Source organism: Malania oleifera, chromosome 12 (genome assembly GCF_029873635.1).
Source record: "Malania oleifera isolate guangnan ecotype guangnan chromosome 12, ASM2987363v1, whole genome shotgun sequence".
NCBI classification, from domain to species: Eukaryota; Viridiplantae; Streptophyta; class Magnoliopsida; order Santalales; family Ximeniaceae; genus Malania; species Malania oleifera.
Genome location: NC_080428.1, coordinates 595,684 through 615,434, shown reverse-complemented (window position 1 = coordinate 615,434; position 19,751 = coordinate 595,684). Strand labels below are relative to the sequence as shown.

Sequence of the window (19,751 nt, the reverse complement as noted above, 5' to 3'; positions counted from 1 at the left end):
AGTCAAGGAGCAATGTCGCGGGTCATCACAATTTTTATCTCGCAACAAATATGAAGTTAGAGTTAATAGATACTTTTCATGCATTTATTTTACACATTTATTTAAACAATCAAAATTGCAAGTATGCACCCATAAAATATATATTTCTATTTTTGCTTGCCTTCTTCAATTGTCTATTAAATATTTAATAAAAGAGTTATATAGCAAAAAGTAGATTACTTAGAAGCATAATAACATAAAATATAGAAATTGAACCTTTCACATAATTCATCACATAGTTCTTGCCGTAATTCTTCCCGTATTTCGTAATTCTTTCCGTATTTGTGTTTGATCTTTAAGTTTTTCGTAATCACAATCACCTAGCTCAACTCCCGATTTGGGATCCAAAGCTGCGGGCTGCCCTCCTACAGGCGCGGTATCAAGAAAGGCACGGTATCAAGTTTCTTGTATCAAAGCATTTATATACGCAGTAAAGTCTGACTGTATACTATAACTGATGATGTGAAAGTTACACGAGCGAAGATATAAAGTTAGGCAACTGGGAACTCACCACACACCCCAAAAATTATATACGGTACAACCATGAAAGTTGACTTTATGCATCATTTTCATTCATTTTTTATCCATATATTTTATAAGAAGGCCCTATATAAATTCCCTCCTCAAACTTTCTTCCGCTATCACCATCCTCGGCTCTCTCCCAATCTGCCCTTCAGATCTGCTTCCAGCTTCACCGAGATGGAGCACAAGGCCACACTTCGACTTCTTCTTCTGTTTATGGCTCTTTCCTTCATTCTGATCTCCTCCGCTGCCGTTCCCACGACCAGTAAGGCTGCCTAACTCTGAACAATGAATTTTATAATCGTTTTCCTTACTCAAATAACAGCTACCTCTTTCTCTGGTTATTAGGAAGCCTCAATTCAAACATTGAAAATCCATCAGTCCAGGATTCATGGGCACAGGTCTCTCTCTCTCTCTCTCTCTCTGGGACACATCGTGATTTGAGTCTACCATGAAAATGGAATGACCGAGAGAAATTCCATCCTGTTTTCATCTATTCATTTTCTATATTTCCTGGTTAATTAAGGTTGAACTCGGAGTACGTATTAACTGTGAGGTGCCATGAACTCGCAGGGCACTGCAGTGGACTTGAGGGGTAAAGAAAAGTGGGCAGAAGTGGAAGGAGGATATGCTGAGAGGAGAATGGAGGTGGAAACCACAGATTACCCCGGAGCAGGAGCAAACAACCACCATGACCCAAGGACTCCCGGAAGAAATTGAATGGATCTGAAAATTTAATTATTTAGTTATAAATATGTCTATTAATTCCACCAAGACAGTCTAGATAGTTTGGATTTGGTAGACTGTGGCAGTGTTAAGGAGGTGTGGTTTTCTACAGTGCCCCAATCTAACATGATCGTGGGCGGGAGCTTCACTTTCTGGGATGGAATGTTCTGGGTACTTATGGGGTATACTTCTGTCCCTTTGTGTTTCTCTCTTTAATATATACATATATATATATATATATATATATATATTATTTGTATAATGTTAGTACTAATGTTTGATTATGTGTGGCTCAACTATTATTGATGTCATCGGATTCCTTTTCCATCTGTTTGGTTGATATTTGTTTATTATAGAGTAGAGGTATATATGCAACTATACTGAGGATGTGCAGGTATCTTATACATTAACGTTTTGAATGGTGAGACATGAGGTTCAATTTCCAGATAAAAGAATTTATTTATCTTTGTTTCTGAATTTTATTAGATAGATATTGAGATCATTTTTAATATTTTAAAAGTACTATAAATCTCTTCTAATATTTAATTTTGTTGCTGCTTATTAAATGTAAGGAGAAGACATTATCGCTTAGTTAATTTTTTAAAATATCATTTTTGCTCACAATAAAATTTTAAAATAATCTTTAAACCTTCAGTGACCTAGTCATAACATGTGCAGGAACTTTAATTTATGAAAAAATATAGCTGCTGCTCTTTAATTTGCAGGATACCCTTCAGCTTCTATCTTCTAGTAGAGTGCCGGAACTCTCAGAACTCACTTCACTATCAACTTATTCGTAAAGAGGCACACAATAGTACAAGCACGTAATATTCAAATCAACCATCCACTAATACAATATTCCTTACCCATGTTAATGACTTTAATGCTAACTCATGGTCATCATTTTCTTTTCTTTTGGATCAATGCCAATTACCAAAGCAAATTATGCACTAACCAGCGACATCAATCCATTTTTCTTCAACGAAGAGTAAGAGAAAGAAAATTTTAACTTTGATGATAATGATAATTGCATGTTGCAAACCCATATCGGTAATCTAAAATCTCTTCAGCAATGACAAAGCACAATAGAAATTGGAGGTTATGACAAGATATTGATCTTTGTCATCTACTCCTTCCTTTTGATAGATTCCCTATTGATATCAAGTTGGGGGGAATGTGAAGAAAAGGGTAAATATGTTTTAATGTGCATAAAATTGGAAACATTAGAAGTAGGAATAGCATTTGCATATCAATTGTGGTCCTAAGTTCTCGTATATTTAATATGATAAGGGACAATCATATATGATGCTGCAACCTATTTCTTTTGCCCTTTAGCCACCAAGCCTTGTAACATATGTGTGTTTAAAAAATATAACATTCAATGTGGTAGTGGTTTGGGAACCCAATCCGCTTCCTAGAAAATGTATGATACTTTATCAAGGCAAATAGGATATAAAATTTCAAAAATCATAAAAGTTAAAGAAGAAAGAAAAGAGATGTGACTGAAAATAGATTCAAAGAGGTAAGGAGGGGGAGAAAGAGAGATAAAAGGATGGAGATAAATAGAGTGAGAGCGAAGGAAGAGGATAAGGTGGCACAAGGGACAAAAGTAATGAGATGGTCAAATTGTGTGAATATTTTGTTAGCTTTACCGTGATCCTAAGAAGGGGGTGAATTGGTACTTTTAAAATTTATGCTCTAGGTGAGTATCCTAACAGCAGTATATTCACAATCCTATGGTCAATCTAGTGCAAGTAAAGTAAATCAATTATACAATGTATCGAAAATTAAATAATGCAATTTAATTAAATACGCATGCACTAGAAAGCAGTAGAGGAAAGTGACACGCAGAAATGTTATCAAGGTTCGGCCAATTGCCTACATCCCCGCCTTGGCTAACAAACACAAGGATTACCACTATAATTACTCACTTAAACGAGTAGTGCGGCACCTAAACAAACCAGGTCAATTAACACAGGGCTGACCTCAATCTTTACACAATCCTTATCGGGTTGGATTACCGCCTCCTCAGACCACGCCTGGAAATACAACAATATTCTCTCAATCAAATGGTACAGTGATTATGCTTTCATGTAAAATAGATATGTACCCAATACGTGCAGTTACATACACATCAAAGATGTAGATATAATGTAAGCTTAGTGATGCAAATAATTGTGCTATCAATACTCAATAAGGTATAATCAGTGATATGCTCAAGAGTGTTCAAAACAAATAGTATCTTGGAATCTAAACAAAGCACAATTCAGTAGCACATCAATATTTCAAAGATATGAATCAGAGTTCAAGAAGATTTTCCTCAATGAAATAAACACAATACTAGTTTGAAGATGTTTTGCTTATATGAAAAATCTTTGCACAACAAAAATCCAACCTATTGGACACTTGCAATAATAATGCCAATATCCTAAGCTCACTTAGTTTATCCCAGCACAAGATTTATAATATCAAAATTTGTGGAATAAACCTAAGCTAAACTCCCCAAAAATAATATCACACTCAATCAATCAAATGGGAGTTTCTAGTAAAGTGTAGTAATCACAAACACTCAAAATGTGCTCTCACGAACTCAGAATATATCAAGGAAGTGAAGATTTTAGAGTACTTGGACAAAGAGTGTATTTTATAAAAAGAGGATTTCTTGGTTAATCAGTATTCTAATTCTTGCTAATTCTCACAAATGAGCCTATATTTATAGGCAAGGTAAAAAATATAACCGTTTGGAACTTGTTGGGAATTATTAAAAAAGTTTCAAATAGTTAAAATACCATTAACCCAACTTAACCTGATTTTACTGCAGTTAAAATTATTTTAACCTGCTGAGGTTCGAGTGGCTAAACCGAGGTTTGGTCGCCCGAATAGACACAATAATAAAAGTTATTTAAATAGGTTCGGTCGCCTGTGTCATGCTTCGGCAACCCAAATCAAAGTCAGTAGCCTTTGTTCGTGACTTCGGATGCCCGGTCATATATTCAGGGGCTCAAACTTGAGTGTTTGATCACCAGAGGCTCAATTTGAACTAAAAATTTTGGTCGCCCAAGTTGGTGGAATGTCCCTTTCAAAGGGTTCGGGTGCCCATGAACAGTACGCACAAAAAGGTTCGGTCGCCCGAGAGCCTAAGTCAACTATTGACTTTTCAACAGTTCAGGAGCCCAAGGAGTTTTGAACTCTCGGGGTTCAATCGCCCGAACTCTCTTAATTTCCTTAGAAATATTCAATTTAAGTGTATTTTTGGCAGTCCTTAAATTTGTATGATCTATGTGTGAGTGTTTGGACCTAAAGTCTTACTATGGTCTTACTGAGCTTGCCGTATATCCTATATGCATGATATGCAAGTAAGAAAATATAGACCATACCTTAGGTTACTATTACAGACCCATATTACAATATTTTAATTGACAATACAAATTAAAGTCTTCAGGGTCTTTTAGTTGTTTCAAGTTTCATTCCTTAGGATGCTCATTTAAGCCTGCAAAAACACTTGATAATCATCAAATACCTAAGTATTTGTCATTATCAAAATCGGGTGCGACCTATAAGGTCAACATTCTTCCCCTTTTTTATGATAACAAATACATTATGCAAAAAATGGGTATAGCCTTAGAAGGCTCCCCCTAACAATGTGCATCATATAAAATTCTAAATAATTTTTCATGTAAGTTCAATTCAATTCAATTTTCAATAAGTTAAGTTAACCCAATTTTTGCCCTCTTATCTATCTCCCCCGTTTGACAACATCAAAAAAGGCCATAAAAAATATAGCTTTAGGCATTGGGAAACAATCATTTGTATACAAAAGAAGTTTGGGAATTTTTAAAAATTTCGGCAACATGTTGTTTGAAAATAAGACATTTCCCAAAAATTCCTGTATAAAAATGACCTATTTTGAGTTTATAAATCCTAATAATTTATCCATAACTAGGCAACTCAACAGTTCCAGTATGATCAATAGACAAAACATAAGTACCACCATCATCATCCAGTAGATATGAGAATTATGCATCACAAACAATAATCAAGTTTCACAAAGTCTAAGCCAATACAAGATATCAACAGTTATATTATTTATTAGACTTTTAAAATTATTTGAAAGCTCCCCCTGAATTTATGCAAACTATGAAATAGCTAGGAAGCATCTCTACTATGCATTGGACCTAATTCACGTCTAATTTGTATGAACCTATCTTCTGGAAGTGGTTTAGTGAAAATGTCCGCCCACTGATCATTAGTCCACACAAACTCAAAAGCCACATCTCCTTTCTGCACATGGTCATGAAGGAAGTGATGTCTAATTTCAATGTGTTTAGTTTGTGAATGTGAGATAGGATTTTTAGAGATGTTGATTCGCTAGTATCATTTAATCGATACTCTATCATAGTACAATCCAAAATCCATGAGTTGTTGTTTCATATAAAGAGTTTGGGCAGCACAACTACTAGCCACAATATATTCTGTTTCGGTCATAGATAAGGAAATTGAATTTTATTTCTTGGAGAACCAAGAAACGAGAGATTGTCCTAAATAGTGACAAGTGCCACTGGTACTCTTTCTATCAACCTTACTACTAGCAAAGTCAACATTAGTATAACTCACAATCTCAAAGGTAGTATGCTTAGGATACCATAAGCCTAACTCTATAGTTCCACGTAGATACTTAAGGATTCGTTTAACAGCTAATAGATGGGATTTCTTAGGAGCAGCTTGAAACCTAGCACATATACACACACTAAACATAATATCAGGCCTACTAGCAGTGAGATATAGGAGACTACCAATCATGCTACTATACAATTTTACGTCAACAGGGATCCCTTGCTCATCTTTGTCAAATCTAATGGAAGAACTCATAGGGGTACCAAGAATTTTGCAATCTTCCATATTTAATTTCTTTAGTAAGTCCCTAACATATTTAGATTGACATATGAAAGTTCCATATTCAGCTTATTTAATTTGCAGCCCTAAGAAGAAATTGAGTTCACCTATAATGCTCTTTTCAAATTCATTTTGCATGCATTTGGCAAACTCATTACACAACTCATCATTAGTTGCTCTAAAAATGATATCATCCACATAAATTTGAACAAGGAGCATGTCATCATTTTTGGATTTGATGAAGAGTGTAGTGTCAATTTTGCCATGGGTAAACCCATTTTCTAGTAGAAAATCAACTTCTCATACCAAGCTCTAGTAGCTTGTTTCAATCCATAAAAGGCCTTAGATAACCGGTAGACATGATCTAGATATTTATGATTTTCAAAATCGGGTGGTTGTTCTACATATACTTCTTCATTAATATAGCCATTTGGAAAAGCGCTTTTAACATCCATTTGAAACAATTTAAAATTTTTAAAAGCGGCATAAGCAAGTAGCATACGAATGACTTCTAACCTAACAACAGGAGCATATGTTTCATCAAAGTCTATCCCCTCTCCCTAATTATAACCTTGCACAACTAGTCTAGCCTTATTTCTAGTTACTGCCCCATTCTCATCTTTCTTATTTCTATATACCCATTTAGTTCCAATAATGGTATGATCATTAGGCCTTGGAACTAGGGTCCACACTTTGCTTCTTTCAAATTGATTAAGTTTTTCTTGCATGGACATCACCCAAGACTCATCCTCAATGGCTTCTTTAATATTTTTAGGTTCTTCTTGGACAAGAAAGCAGAATGACTCACTAGGTTTTTCAAAGAGGATCTTGTGGCTATACCACAGATGGTTCTCTTATGATTTGATCTATAGGATGGTTTCTAATGAATTTCCAATCTCTAGGCAACTCTTGAATTTCATTTTCATTATCTTCAAATGATTTATCATTTACTTCTAGATTTTCACTTGCATTGTTTTCAATAGATAATTTATCTAAGAATTTTCTAATATCAATATCATCTTCATCATCTTTCTTACAAAATGGATTAGATTCATCAAACACAACATGAAAAGATTCAATGACAGTCAATGTTCTTTTATTGAAAACCCTATATGATTTACTATTAAGAACATAGCCTAGGAAAATACCTTCATCAGATTTAGAGTCAAATTTTCATAGATTTTCATTATCTCTAAGCACAAAGCATTTAGAACCAAACACATGAAAGTAGGAAATATTAGGTTTATGATTGTTCCACAATTCATAAGGGGTTTTATTAATTGACGGTCTAATCAACACCCTATTCATGACATAACAAGCAATATTTATGGCCTCAGCCCAAAAATATTTAGGTAAGTCATGTTCATTCAGCATAGTTCTACCCATTTTTTGCAATGACCTATTCTTTCTTTCTACCACACCGTTTTGTTAAGGGGTCCTATGTGCAGAAAAGTTATGTGATATGCCTTCTAGGTCATAATAATTTTCTATTCTTTTCATTTTGAACTCTCCTACAAAGCTTGGTAAACTATTCATATGATTCATTTTTATGTGTAAGAAATAACACCCATGTGAACCTAGAAAAGTCATATACAATTACAAAAGCATATGATTTACCACCAAGACTTTACACAAAATTAGGACCAAACAAATCCAAGTGAAGCATTTCAAGTGGTCTAGTGGTAGATATGAATTTTTTTTTTTTTTTTCCTTAAAACTAGATTTTGTTTGCTTACCCATTTGACATGCATCACCAATTTTATCTTTTACAGATGACATTTTAGGCAAGCCTTTTACTAATTTTTTTCTAACAAGTTTTGACAACAAGTCCATGCTAGCATGTCCTAAGCGCCTATGCCATAACCAACTAGTTTCATTTACAGCAGAAAAGCAAGTTACTTGTTGTGAAGCTAAGTTATCAAAAGAAGTAGTATAAACATTTTCATGGTGATCGGCAGTAAAGAGCACTTTGTGATCTGATTTATTTTCAACTATGCATTTATCATTTTCAAATGATACCTTATATTCTTTATCACACAATTGACTTATGCTTAGTAAATTATGCTTCAGCCCATCAACCAATAAAACATTATCAATAGTATGGGAAAAATCGTTACCAACCTTACCTACCCCGATGATGCGTCCTTTTGCATTGTCATCGAATGTCACATATCCTCCATCCTTGGGAATGATTGATGCGAATTTTCCTTTATCGTCTGTTGTGTTCCGTGAGAACCTGCTATCCAGGTACCACTTGTCCTTAGAGGAGGACGATCTTAATTACACTTGCAAAATAGACTAAGTAATTGATGTTGGTCCCCAAATTTTGTTGGGTCTACAGGGGTTAGTAGCTGGATCACCCTTAACTACCCAAACTTTCCTAATTTTTGCATACTTGTTCCTAAGTGGCCAATCAAATTGAATATGGTCAATTTGTTTGCATTTAAAAGATTTCATTCTACATTTAGGATCATTAGGAGGGACATGAGATTTTCACTCACATGTGAAATGTCCTAAGTAAAGGTTAGGTCATCTAACATTTTCAACACCATTAAAACCTAGACCCTCTTTACTTAAGGAATTTCTTTGGGCACCAAGTAGTTTTTCAAAATTGCGTTTGCCCACGGTGAATTAAAAATGATTTTGGAGCTTTCCTCTAATTTCCTCTCAAGCTCAACAATGGTCATATCTTTTTTCTTTTAAAATCGCAGCATGAGAGGCTTTTGCAATACCAAACAGTTTTGACCAATTTTCACATTTCTTTTCCAAATCATCATTTTCTTTGGTCATTTTGCTTAATAGTTTAGATACACGAATATATTCACATTGTAATTCTCTAAACGTAGGCATGCAATTAGAATCACAATCATTAGATGAATAATATGAAGATAATGATCAAGAAGAAAATAGCTTATCACCATGTGCCATCAAACACAGATTAGCGACCTCTGAGTCGCTGTGGTCTGATTCTAAGTCACTGCTACTCAATTTATCCCATGAAGTACTTGCTTTCATGACTTTCTTTTTTTTCTTAGCCTCCTTTTTAAGTACTGGGCAGTCTGGTTTGATGTGCCCAACTTTGTTGCATTGTTCTTTTGCTAGACTCTCCCTTCTCAGATGTAGACTCCCTATATTTTTTGTATGGCTTTCTATTCTTCCTGAAGAATCCACTAAATTTTTTAGTTCGCATTGCCATATCATCATCAGTGTCAGGTTCGCTGCATTCACTAGAAGTGTTAGTGGAGGTTTTTAATGCAGTCACTTTCTTCGCCCTATTGTGTTCATTGAATCTCTCATTTATGGCTAATTCATACTCATGGAACCTTTCAATTCATCTAGAGTGATGGCCTTAAGGTCTCTACCCTCGGCAATGGTCATAGCCCTGGCTTCCTAAACAGGAGGTAAGCCTCTAATGATCTTCCTAATCATCTCATATGTGGGATAGGTCTTACCTAATGCATGCAGTGAGTTTATGATGTGTGTGAATCTAGTGTACATGCTTTGAATGGACTCACCTACATTCATCCTAATGGTCTCATACTCACTAGTCAACATATCTATCCTATTGTCTTTCACATCCCTAGTACCCTCATATGTTACTTCTAACTTATCCCAAATTTCTTTCACAGTAGAATATGTCATAATTCTATTAAATTCATTTACATCAAGGCTACAATATATAATGCTCATAGCAGTGGCATTTAAACTAACAGTTTTCATATCATCATTATCATATTCTTCCTCAATCTTAGGAACTCTAGTTGCACCCTCTGTTTTCATAGGGACATAATTTCCCTTAGAGACGATCCTCCACACCTTCCAATCAATATTTTCGAGATAGATGCGCATCCTCTATTTTCAGAAGCTATAATTAAAACCACTGAAAATCGGAGGTCGTGTGGAAGATGGTCCCTCAGGGAAAGGGGTCACAGAGCTATGAGCCATATATGATCTTTTGAAAAATAACTACTAGTCTATGCTACGTGACTCTGATACTAATTCTTAGCTTTACCGTGCTCACAAAAGGGGGGTGAATTGGTACTTTTAAAATTTACGCCCTAGGGAAGTATCCTAATAGCAGTATATTCAAAACCCTATGGTCAATCTAGTGCAAGTAAAGTAAATCAATTATACTATGTACCAAAAATTAAATAATACAATTTAATTAACCATGCATGTACCAGAAAGCAGTAAAGGAAAGTGACACGTAGAAATGTTATTGAGGTTTGGCCAATTGCCTATGTCCCTGCCTTGGCTAACAAGTACAAGGATTACCACTATAATTTCTTATTTAAACGGGTGGAGAGTCACCTAAACAAACCAGGTCAATTAGCATAGGGCTGACCTCAACCTTTACACAATCCTTATCGAGCTAGATTACTACCCCCTCAAGCCACACCTGGAAATATAACAGTATCCTCTCAATCAAATGGTACAGTGATTATGCTTTCATGTAAAGCACATATGTACCCAATATGCACAGTTACATACACATCAAAGATATAGATATAGTGTAAGTTTAGTGATGCATATAATTGTGCTATCAATACTCAATAAGGTATAATCAGTGATATGCTTAAGAGTGTTCAAAATAAGCAATATCTTGGAATCTAAGCAAAGCACAGTTCAGTAGCAAATCAATATTCCAAAGATATGAATAAGATAATCAAACTAGTTTAAGAAGATTTTCCTCAATGAAATAAGCGCAATACTAGTTTGAAAATGCTTTACTTGTATGAAAAATATTTGCACAACAAAAATCCAAACTATTAGACACTTGCAATAATAATGTAAATATCCTAAGCTCACTTAGTTTATCCCAGTACAAGATTTATAATATCAAAATTTGTGGGATAAATCTAAGCTAAACTCCCCAAAAATAATATCACACTCAATCAATCAAATGAGAGTTTCTAGCAAAGTGTAGTAATCACAAACACTCAAAATGTGCTTTGACGAACTCAGAATATATCAAGGAAGTAAAGATTTGAGAGTATTTGGACAAAGAGTGTATTTTGTAAAGAGAAGATTTGTTGGCTAATCAATTTTCTAATTCTTGCTAATCCTCACAAATGAGCCTAAATTTATAGGTAAGGTAAAAAATATAACTGTTTGGGACTTGTTGGGAATTATTAAAAAAGTTTCAAATAGTTAAAACACCATTAACCAAACTTAACTTGATTTTACCGCAGTTAAAATTATTTTAACCCGCCGAGGTTCAAGTGGCTGAATCGAGGTTCGGTCGCCCGAACATACACAGAAATAAAAGTTATTTAAATCAGTTTGGTTGCCTATGTCATGCTTCGGCAACCCGAATCAAAGTCAATAAACTTTATTCGTGAGTTCGGGAGTTCGGTCATATATTCGGTGGCCCGAACTCGATTGTTCGATCGCTCGGGGCTCAATTTGAACTAAAAAGTTCGGTCGCCCGAGTTGGTGAAATGTCCCTTTCAAAATGTTCGAGTGCCCGTAAACAGTACGCTCAATAAGGTTCGGTCACTTGAGAGCCCAAGTCAACTTTTGACTTTTCAACAGTTCAGGCGCTCGAGGAGTTTTGAACTCTCGGGGTTCGGTCACCCGAGCTCTCTTAATTTCCTTAGAAATATTCAATCTAAGTGTATTTTTGACACTCCTTAAATTTGTATTATCTATGTGTGAGTGTTGGGACCTAAAGTCTTACTATGGTCATACTGGACTTACCATATATCATATATCCATGATATGCAGGTAAGAAAATACAGACCATACCCTAGGTTACTATTATAGACCCATATTACAATCATTTAATTGAAAATACAAATTAAAGTCTTCATTGGCTTCTAGTTGCTTCAAGTTTCATTCCTTGGGATGCTTATTTAAGTCTGCACAAACACTTGATAATCATCAAATACCTAAGTATGTGTCATTATCAAAATCGGGTGTGACCTATAAGGTCAACATATTTTGATAGATTTCTCTTACAAGATATGCAAAATAAATACTTATACCTCCCCTTACCCTTTTTCGTGTCAGAAACAATAACAAACTCATTCCTCTTCATAAGTGCTTTACTAGGTCTACATTTCAAATGTCCAAACCATCTCAGTCACTCCTCACTTATATTTTTTTTGACTGAAATTATGCCTAAATTATCGCGCATATGCTCGTTCCTTAATTTATATTTTTAATGTTATACCATTCATCTACCACAACATTTTTATTTCAGCAACTTTTGTTTTTTGTACATTATAAATTTTAGTTGCCCAACATTTTGAACCATAAAGCAACAACAATAACAAGCCTTAAGTCTCGCTAGGTAGGGTTGACTACGTGAGTTATTTTTCTCCAATTCACATGATCAAGAGCATTTTCCTCTACTAGATTAATGGCTATTAAATCCTTCCTTACTACCTTATTACAAGGTATTTTAAGCCTACCCTTACCCCTTTTCATGCCAGAAACAATAAATCAACCTCTTCATAGATGCCCTACGAGGCCTATGTTTCAAATGCCCAAACCATGTACATCACCCCTCCCTTTATCTTATCTTTAATTGGTGTTATGCCTACAATATTGCGTATTTGTTCATTCCTTAGTTTACCACTCATCTTCCTTAACATTTGCATTTCAACAACTTTTACTTCATGTACATGTTTTTTAGTTGTCCAATGTTCTTAATAATAAAGCATAGCCGACCATATAGGCATCTTATAAAATTCTCCTTTTAATAATAACGATTGCTTATCAAGTTTAATCTTCTTTCCACTACTCCTTATGTTACTGAAATTACGTTTCATATATTCTATCTTATTCCTACTTATCCTAAAACCTTTGGACTCTTATGTGGTTATCCAAAGTTTGAACATAGATTCTACTCTATTCCTACTTTCATCAATCAAAACAATATCTTCTACAAACAAAAAATACCAAGGAATCTCATTTTAAATATTCCTAGTAAGTTCATCAATCACTAAAATAAAACGAGAAGGACTTGAAGTCGAACGTCGACGTACACCTATTGTGATTGAAAAGTCACTGAAGTTTTGGATATATGCATGCATTTACATATGTTAATATACTAGTGTACATACACATTTGCACATTTATTCTTAAACACACACATGTATACATATAGATACATTTTAAATACACACACATATACACTTAAATTTATACATAAGTCCATATATATTTACATATATACAGGCATATATTTATACATATGTATTATACATTATTAGCACACATACTCATGTATATATCTATTCATATACATGTACTTCAGTACATATACATATATATATATATATATATATATACACATATATGTATGTATGTATGTTTATATATTATGTACCTACGCATATATATACACTAATGTATATTTATGTTCATACTAGCCCAAGTACATGCACACATATTTAAATATGTTTATACATTTGTATATTTATACACACACACACACACATGCATACTCGCACACTCTTATACATGCACCTATGCACATGCGTTCATACCATGGAAACACCCATATGCATACTTCACCCCATGCATACATTCTCATCATGCATATGCATATGCATTCTCACCATGCATACATATCATCTCATCCCACATATGCACATGCATTCACATGTGACCTTCTCATCAATTTATGTCCCTAACACAACAAAGCCTCATCTGACCTTCTCCCTTACCTCCCTCAAGCCCTTTAAACCCCTCAAATCCCACCTAACTCGAGCCCCTACCCCCTAGATCCAACCGAAACCATTACCTAGCCTTTTTTTTTTTCTTTCCCTCCTTCATTATAAATATAGGGGACTTCCCCTCTATGATGATGAATAACCATTAGTGTTTTTGTAGGATATTTCTTGAAAACTCCCCATCAAAATATGCATACTTGTTTGAAATTTAAGAAAACATTCCTTGCCCTTACTATATGCATTTCATGCATGGTAAAAATAATTTAACTTTAAGTTTTACAATCATGTAGTGTTTTAAAAGTTCATTTTAATATGAATCAGCAAGTTAAAATTGAACTTTTCAATGAGAGTCAGTATATCCAACAATTCAACAGCATTTCCAATAGATAAATAGTATGTCCAACGAATAACTAGTATGTCCAACAATATTTAATGTATCCAAGAAGTCTATATGTATATCAGTATTACCAAAGGATATCAAGCAGTAGTACTTAACATGACTTGTAATGATATAGCAATATAACTCAATAGTTATTGATATAAGTATTCAACATCAAACAAGCTTCATCAGAAGTTAATCAAACAAGAATAAGAGTTAAGGTTTTTCATATCCATTCAAAACAGACAAATATCATAAGTATGTATCAGCCAACACAATGATTCATCCAAAATAGTTATATATCAAAAACATGTATCAGCTAAGACAATAGTAAATACCAATATGCATCAGTCAAAATCTCAACACCAACAAATCTTTCTCCCCCTTTGTCCGTCATCAAAAGAGGGGTCTTTCATTACGGCGAAGGAGATCAAGGATGGTGGCCAGACTAAAATCAATATAAGCCATATGAGCATGATTTTCTTGTTGCATGGAATGAAGCTGGGTACTGAAACCATCAAGGCGAGATCCAAACCCATCAAGGCGTTCGCTCATTCCTTGTTCCGTAGTGTTAATGAGCTCTTTCATCCCCAATTCAAGTCTATCAAGGCATTGCAGAATGGGGTCGTTTGAGTGTTCCCTAGCCTGGGGAATATCCATATGTATCTCAGGGAAGTTATGTTCTTTGGCTGCTGTGGCTTCTTCTTATTCCATAGCCTCTTCGACTTCATCCACAGATCCCCCAACTAGTTGGTCTGGTTTTATCCAAGCCAATGATTGTTCATCCCAAATGAAGTGGATGCGGCATAGGGTTGCCTTAGTATAAATATCATCGTGTGTAGACATAACCCCTGGTATTCTTGCTTTTAGGATGCCATGATGCAAGAAAAATCGTGTAAGCATGTGGGCAAAAGGCAAACATCCATTTTTGCGCTTCGGGTTATCTTCCATAAGGTGGACAATGATGAATGGTAGATTGATTCCATGTCCATGCCATAAAAAAAACATTACAAATATGTAATAACCCGAGAAATTAATCAGGGGCTCGTCGATGAACACAGGGGATTCATCGACGAGGACACATGAGGATCTCGTCGACGAAGACACGTCTCGTCAATGAGAAGATACTGAGAGGGGGTTTTTGGAAGTCTAAAATTCATCGACGACAGGTGTAGGTTCATCAACGAACTCTCTTCAGGACTCATCAACAAGATGACGTGTCTTGTCGACGAATCCAAGCCTACAAGTACTTCTAAAATTGGATTTTGAAAGAATTTCAGTGCAAAATCATCTTCTCTCTCTCTCTCTCTCTCTCTCTCTCTAAAAAAATGCTCCTTTCCTCTTCTATCTTCGATCCCGGCTCCGTTTCTCACCGGATCGAAGATCTGAGGCCACCATGATGCTTCTGGTGAAGTTCTTTGCAAGTCTGTTGGAGATGATCATCGGTGGTGTTGGTTTGAAATTCATCCCAATTTCAGGGTAAGGCAATTTATTCAGTATTTGCTTTCCCTACAGTTGTAAGAAATGTTGTATGCAAAGAAATACTAATATTTTGTTTTAGTTGATGTTGTTTTCAAGATGTTAAGCAGGGAACACTGCGAGTATAGGACCAGAGTACAATAAGGGTTTTCCAGAAGTTAGGTAAGGGAAATATGCTATGCTAGGATATTTTTAGAATAGTTATCAGTAGATTACGTGTATATATTTACAAGCATGATGATCAGTTATTTTATTTTCCAGTATATCATGAGTATTATTATTTCAGTAAGATTACAGATATAAAGCATGAGGTTTTGATTAATCAAATGTGTGGCATGAGTTTATTATAGTATAGTATGTTGATTATACAATTTTACAAATACCCAGATATACAGTTCATCAACAGAAAATGAGACTTATAGTATTTCTCATAATAACATGACTTCTAAATCATAACACTCAGAAAGAGTTTACAGAAATTACAGATAGATAGTATAGATATTATAGACAAAAACTGCAGATATTATAGATAGACATTATAGATATTATAGACAGAAATTACAGATATTACAGACAGACATTACAGATATTTCAGATTTATAGTATTATGGTTGTTTTGAAATCATGTTAAAAGCAGCAAGATAATTATATATTTATATATGTACACAATATTACACGATATCAGATCCTTGTGGATATTATAGATAGATATATACATTAGGGCACGGTACCATTGCTATTTCAGACACGTGCAACCGCATAACTTAGATAGTATATGGATTCCATCTAATAGTGCGAGGAGAGATTGCAGTCTCTCCAGCATGTTGGGTTAAGGTAGCCGGTTAGACAATGATAGAGGTTAGAGATGGCCCGGAGAGATTGCAGTGGGCTAGATTGATACAGATTGACGGATGATAGAGATTGACTTGCCTAGTAGGCCAACTAGAGTAAGTCCAGCCTACGGACCGCACAACCTTATCATGAGGGAATATATCATGATATACAGATTCCAGAGTATATCAGAAGTTCTTATGTATAGATACATCACACGGCAGCAGTTCATATTATTATATTATCAGTACATTCAGATAGCAAACTCAGATACACAGCTATATTTTAAATTATATTTCATATATTCTATACAATTTATCAGCTTACTCAGATTACAGTATTAGTATTATTTCAGTATTTAAATGTGTAACTCAACCACCACACACTAGTAATAGCATATTTCTTCTTACTGAGCGTCGACTCATCCCGATGACTTATTATTTTTCAAGTGATCTAGCTAGGCGAGCGGATCAGGCTCGCGGGTAGAGGTTGCTTTGGTGCTGCCCTTGCTGAGAGGGTAGGTGTATTTTGGTACCAGTGAGTTGGGGTAGATACCAGGTTTTTAATTTTGTCACTAGGTATTTTGTGTTGTAAATATACTTCATAGTATTATAGTTTTTCTAGTATTGTATATAGTAGTTCCCAGTTTTTGCATACCGATGCGTAGATATGTACGAATACAAGGTTTTATCAGTGCTCCTTTGAGCCTAGGGTATTATTAGTAGTACTTCAAACAGATGATATTTGTGTTATGTGTATATAGAAAAAAAAATGTTAAATAAATAACAGGTTGTTACAGTTTGGTATCAAAGCCTAAGTTGCTAGGTTTTGTAAACTCTATAATGCAGCGGGAACAATACCAATCTATAGGAAAATAATTTGAGGTTTTGTTCTGGGGTCTGAATACAGGATTTTCGTGGTGGCTTCTATGTTTTTCCTTGGGTGACGATTTCAAGAAAACCATAGTAAGCTATCGATGAGTCATGTGTTTGGGTTATAGGATTGAATTTTGGGGTAAGAATAGGGGAGTTGTTAATAGAGAAACTAGAGTTTCATTTGAATGAATAGATTAGATCTATGCAAGAATAGGTTTTTGAAATGATGTTTTGTGTATTTTCAAGATGGATCTAGGGAGTAGTGGTACAGATATAGGAGGTGACAAACCAGGACCCTCCAGTATGGGAGGTGGAGATATAGATGTCATTTTATATAGTGTCACTCAGCAAGTGATGGCTGAGATGGCTAGGAGCAGAGGAGAGTGTGGCAACACGATCGAGCAGTTTACGCGGATGAAGCCTCCTTTTTTTGGAGGACTTGACCCGATTGTAGCTGAGAATTGGGTTTAAGATGTTGAGGAGATTTTAGCAGTGCTAGCATGTATAGACGAGCATAAAGTGGCTTTTGCATCGTTTAAACTGATAAGAGAAACAAAGCGTTGGTGGAGATCAGTGCGGATGATTGAGCAGCAGAGGCTAGATCCAGTGCCACTGTCATGGAGTCGGTTTAAAGAATTATTCTTCAAGCGATATTTCCCTGCTATCGTGCGGAGTGCGAAGGCAGCATAATTCCGGCATCTGACTCAGGGGTTGATGACAGCGACATAGTACGCTATGTGATTTCTTGAGTTGTATTGTTTCACCCATATTTGGCACCAGAGGAGGAGAAAAAGGCAAGGAAGTTTGAAGAAAGTCTGAAGCAGAGTTTATTTGAGCAAGTTATCGACTTTTGGGCTCATACGTTCACAGAGGTGGTAGATCGAGCTACTATTATTGAGAGTGGTATGTAGAGAGGTACTGCAACTCAGGGTTGGAGGAAGAGGTCCGTGCCTCAAGATCTACAGGAGAGTTCCAGCCAAGGGCCATGGAGAGGAAATCGTTATGAAGGTGGTCAGAGATGGATGGTGGGCCGCAATGGTTCTCAAGGTGGATAAGTAGTTCCTACTTGTCCTATACGTGGCCGTAGACATCCAAGTGAATACAGAATGGGAGAGAACATCTGCTACCATTATTGGAGACCCAGCATAGATCTTGGTTGTGTTAGGGATTTCCAGATCAGGCACCAGCTCCTAGACCATACCAGGGTGGTTATTAAGCGCCCCGTGGAGGACAACAGAGGAACATTGCACCCGCGAGAGTGTACGCATTGATGCTGGGCGACACCAATGTAGCTGGAGACGTAGTTACAAGTACCCTTACTGCTTTCTCATATAAAGCTATTGTTTTATTTGATACAAGTGCCACCAACTCTTTTATTTCGTCGATATATGCTAAATTAATAGGGTGTGAGGCACAATTGTTAGATATTGGGTTGACTGTAACTACGCCGACTGGGTCAGTGGTGAGATGCATGAGGGTACTCAGGGACTTTCCAGTGACTATTCAGGAAAAGATATTGCCACCTGATTTGGTGATATTAGATATGCAGGGGTTTGATATAATTTTGGGTATGGATTGGTTGGAAATTAATCATGCTAGTATTGACTGTCATTTGAAAGAAGTGATTTTTAGACCTACAGATGAGCAAGAATACATATTTCTTGGTTCGTGAGTACGTTCTTCACCACAACTTGCATCATTTATTCAGGTGAGGAAACTAATTCAAGAAGACCTTTAGGGATTTGTTGCCTACATAAAGGAGTTGCAAAAAGAAGACTTGAAACAAGCTGATATCCCTGTGGCCCCAGCCGAATTAGAAGAACTAAAAGATCAATTGCAAGAATTATTGGATAAGGGATTTATCAGACCCAACGTGTCGTCCTGGGGAGCACCAGTTTTATTTGTGAAGAAGAAAGATGGGACCATGAGGATGTGTATAGATTACAGGGAGATAAATAAACTGATAGTTAAGAATAAATATCCTCTCCCCAGGATCGATGATTTGTTTGATCAGCTCCAGAGGACCCAGGTTTACTCTAAAATTGACTTGTAGTTAGGTTATCATCTAGTGAGAGTGAGGGCAGAAGACGTCTCGAAAACATCATTTTGAATGAGATTTGAGCATTATGAGTTCTTAGTGATGCCATTTAGGTTGACTAACGCACCGGCGGTATTCATGGATTTAATGAACCGAGTGTTCCATCAGTGTTTGGACCAGTTTGTGGTTGTATTTATTGATGATATACTAGTCTACTCGAGGAGTTTTGAGGAGCACGAGCATCATTTGAGGTTGGTATTGCAAACATTAAGAGAGAGAAAGTTGTA

General features: G+C 35.7%; 1 protein-coding gene across 1 annotated transcript; it reads left to right on the top strand.

Annotated features, from left to right (window-relative positions):
• Positions 1-561: 561 nt before the first annotated feature.
• LOC131145015 (uncharacterized) lies at positions 562-1,612 on the top strand. Its single transcript, XM_058094042.1, has 3 exons — positions 562-826; positions 910-962; positions 1,135-1,612. The coding sequence occupies exons 1-3, from the start codon at positions 583-585 to the stop codon at positions 1,279-1,281; spliced, it is 444 nt and encodes a 147-aa protein (XP_057950025.1). The 5' UTR covers positions 562-582; the 3' UTR covers positions 1,282-1,612.
• Positions 1,613-19,751: the final 18,139 nt, after the last annotated feature.

Excerpts from the sequence above, each read along its gene's own strand:
- LOC131145015 (XM_058094042.1), top strand. The coding sequence starts at position 583 with ATGAAAGTTGACTTTATGCATCATTTTCATTCATTTTTTATCCATATA. Across the intron at positions 827-909 it reads CGCTGCCGTTCCCACGACCA|GAAGCCTCAATTCAAACATT; the intron begins GTAAGGCTGCCT and ends TCTGGTTATTAG. Across the intron at positions 963-1,134 it reads TCCAGGATTCATGGGCACAG|GGCACTGCAGTGGACTTGAG; the intron begins GTCTCTCTCTCT and ends ATGAACTCGCAG.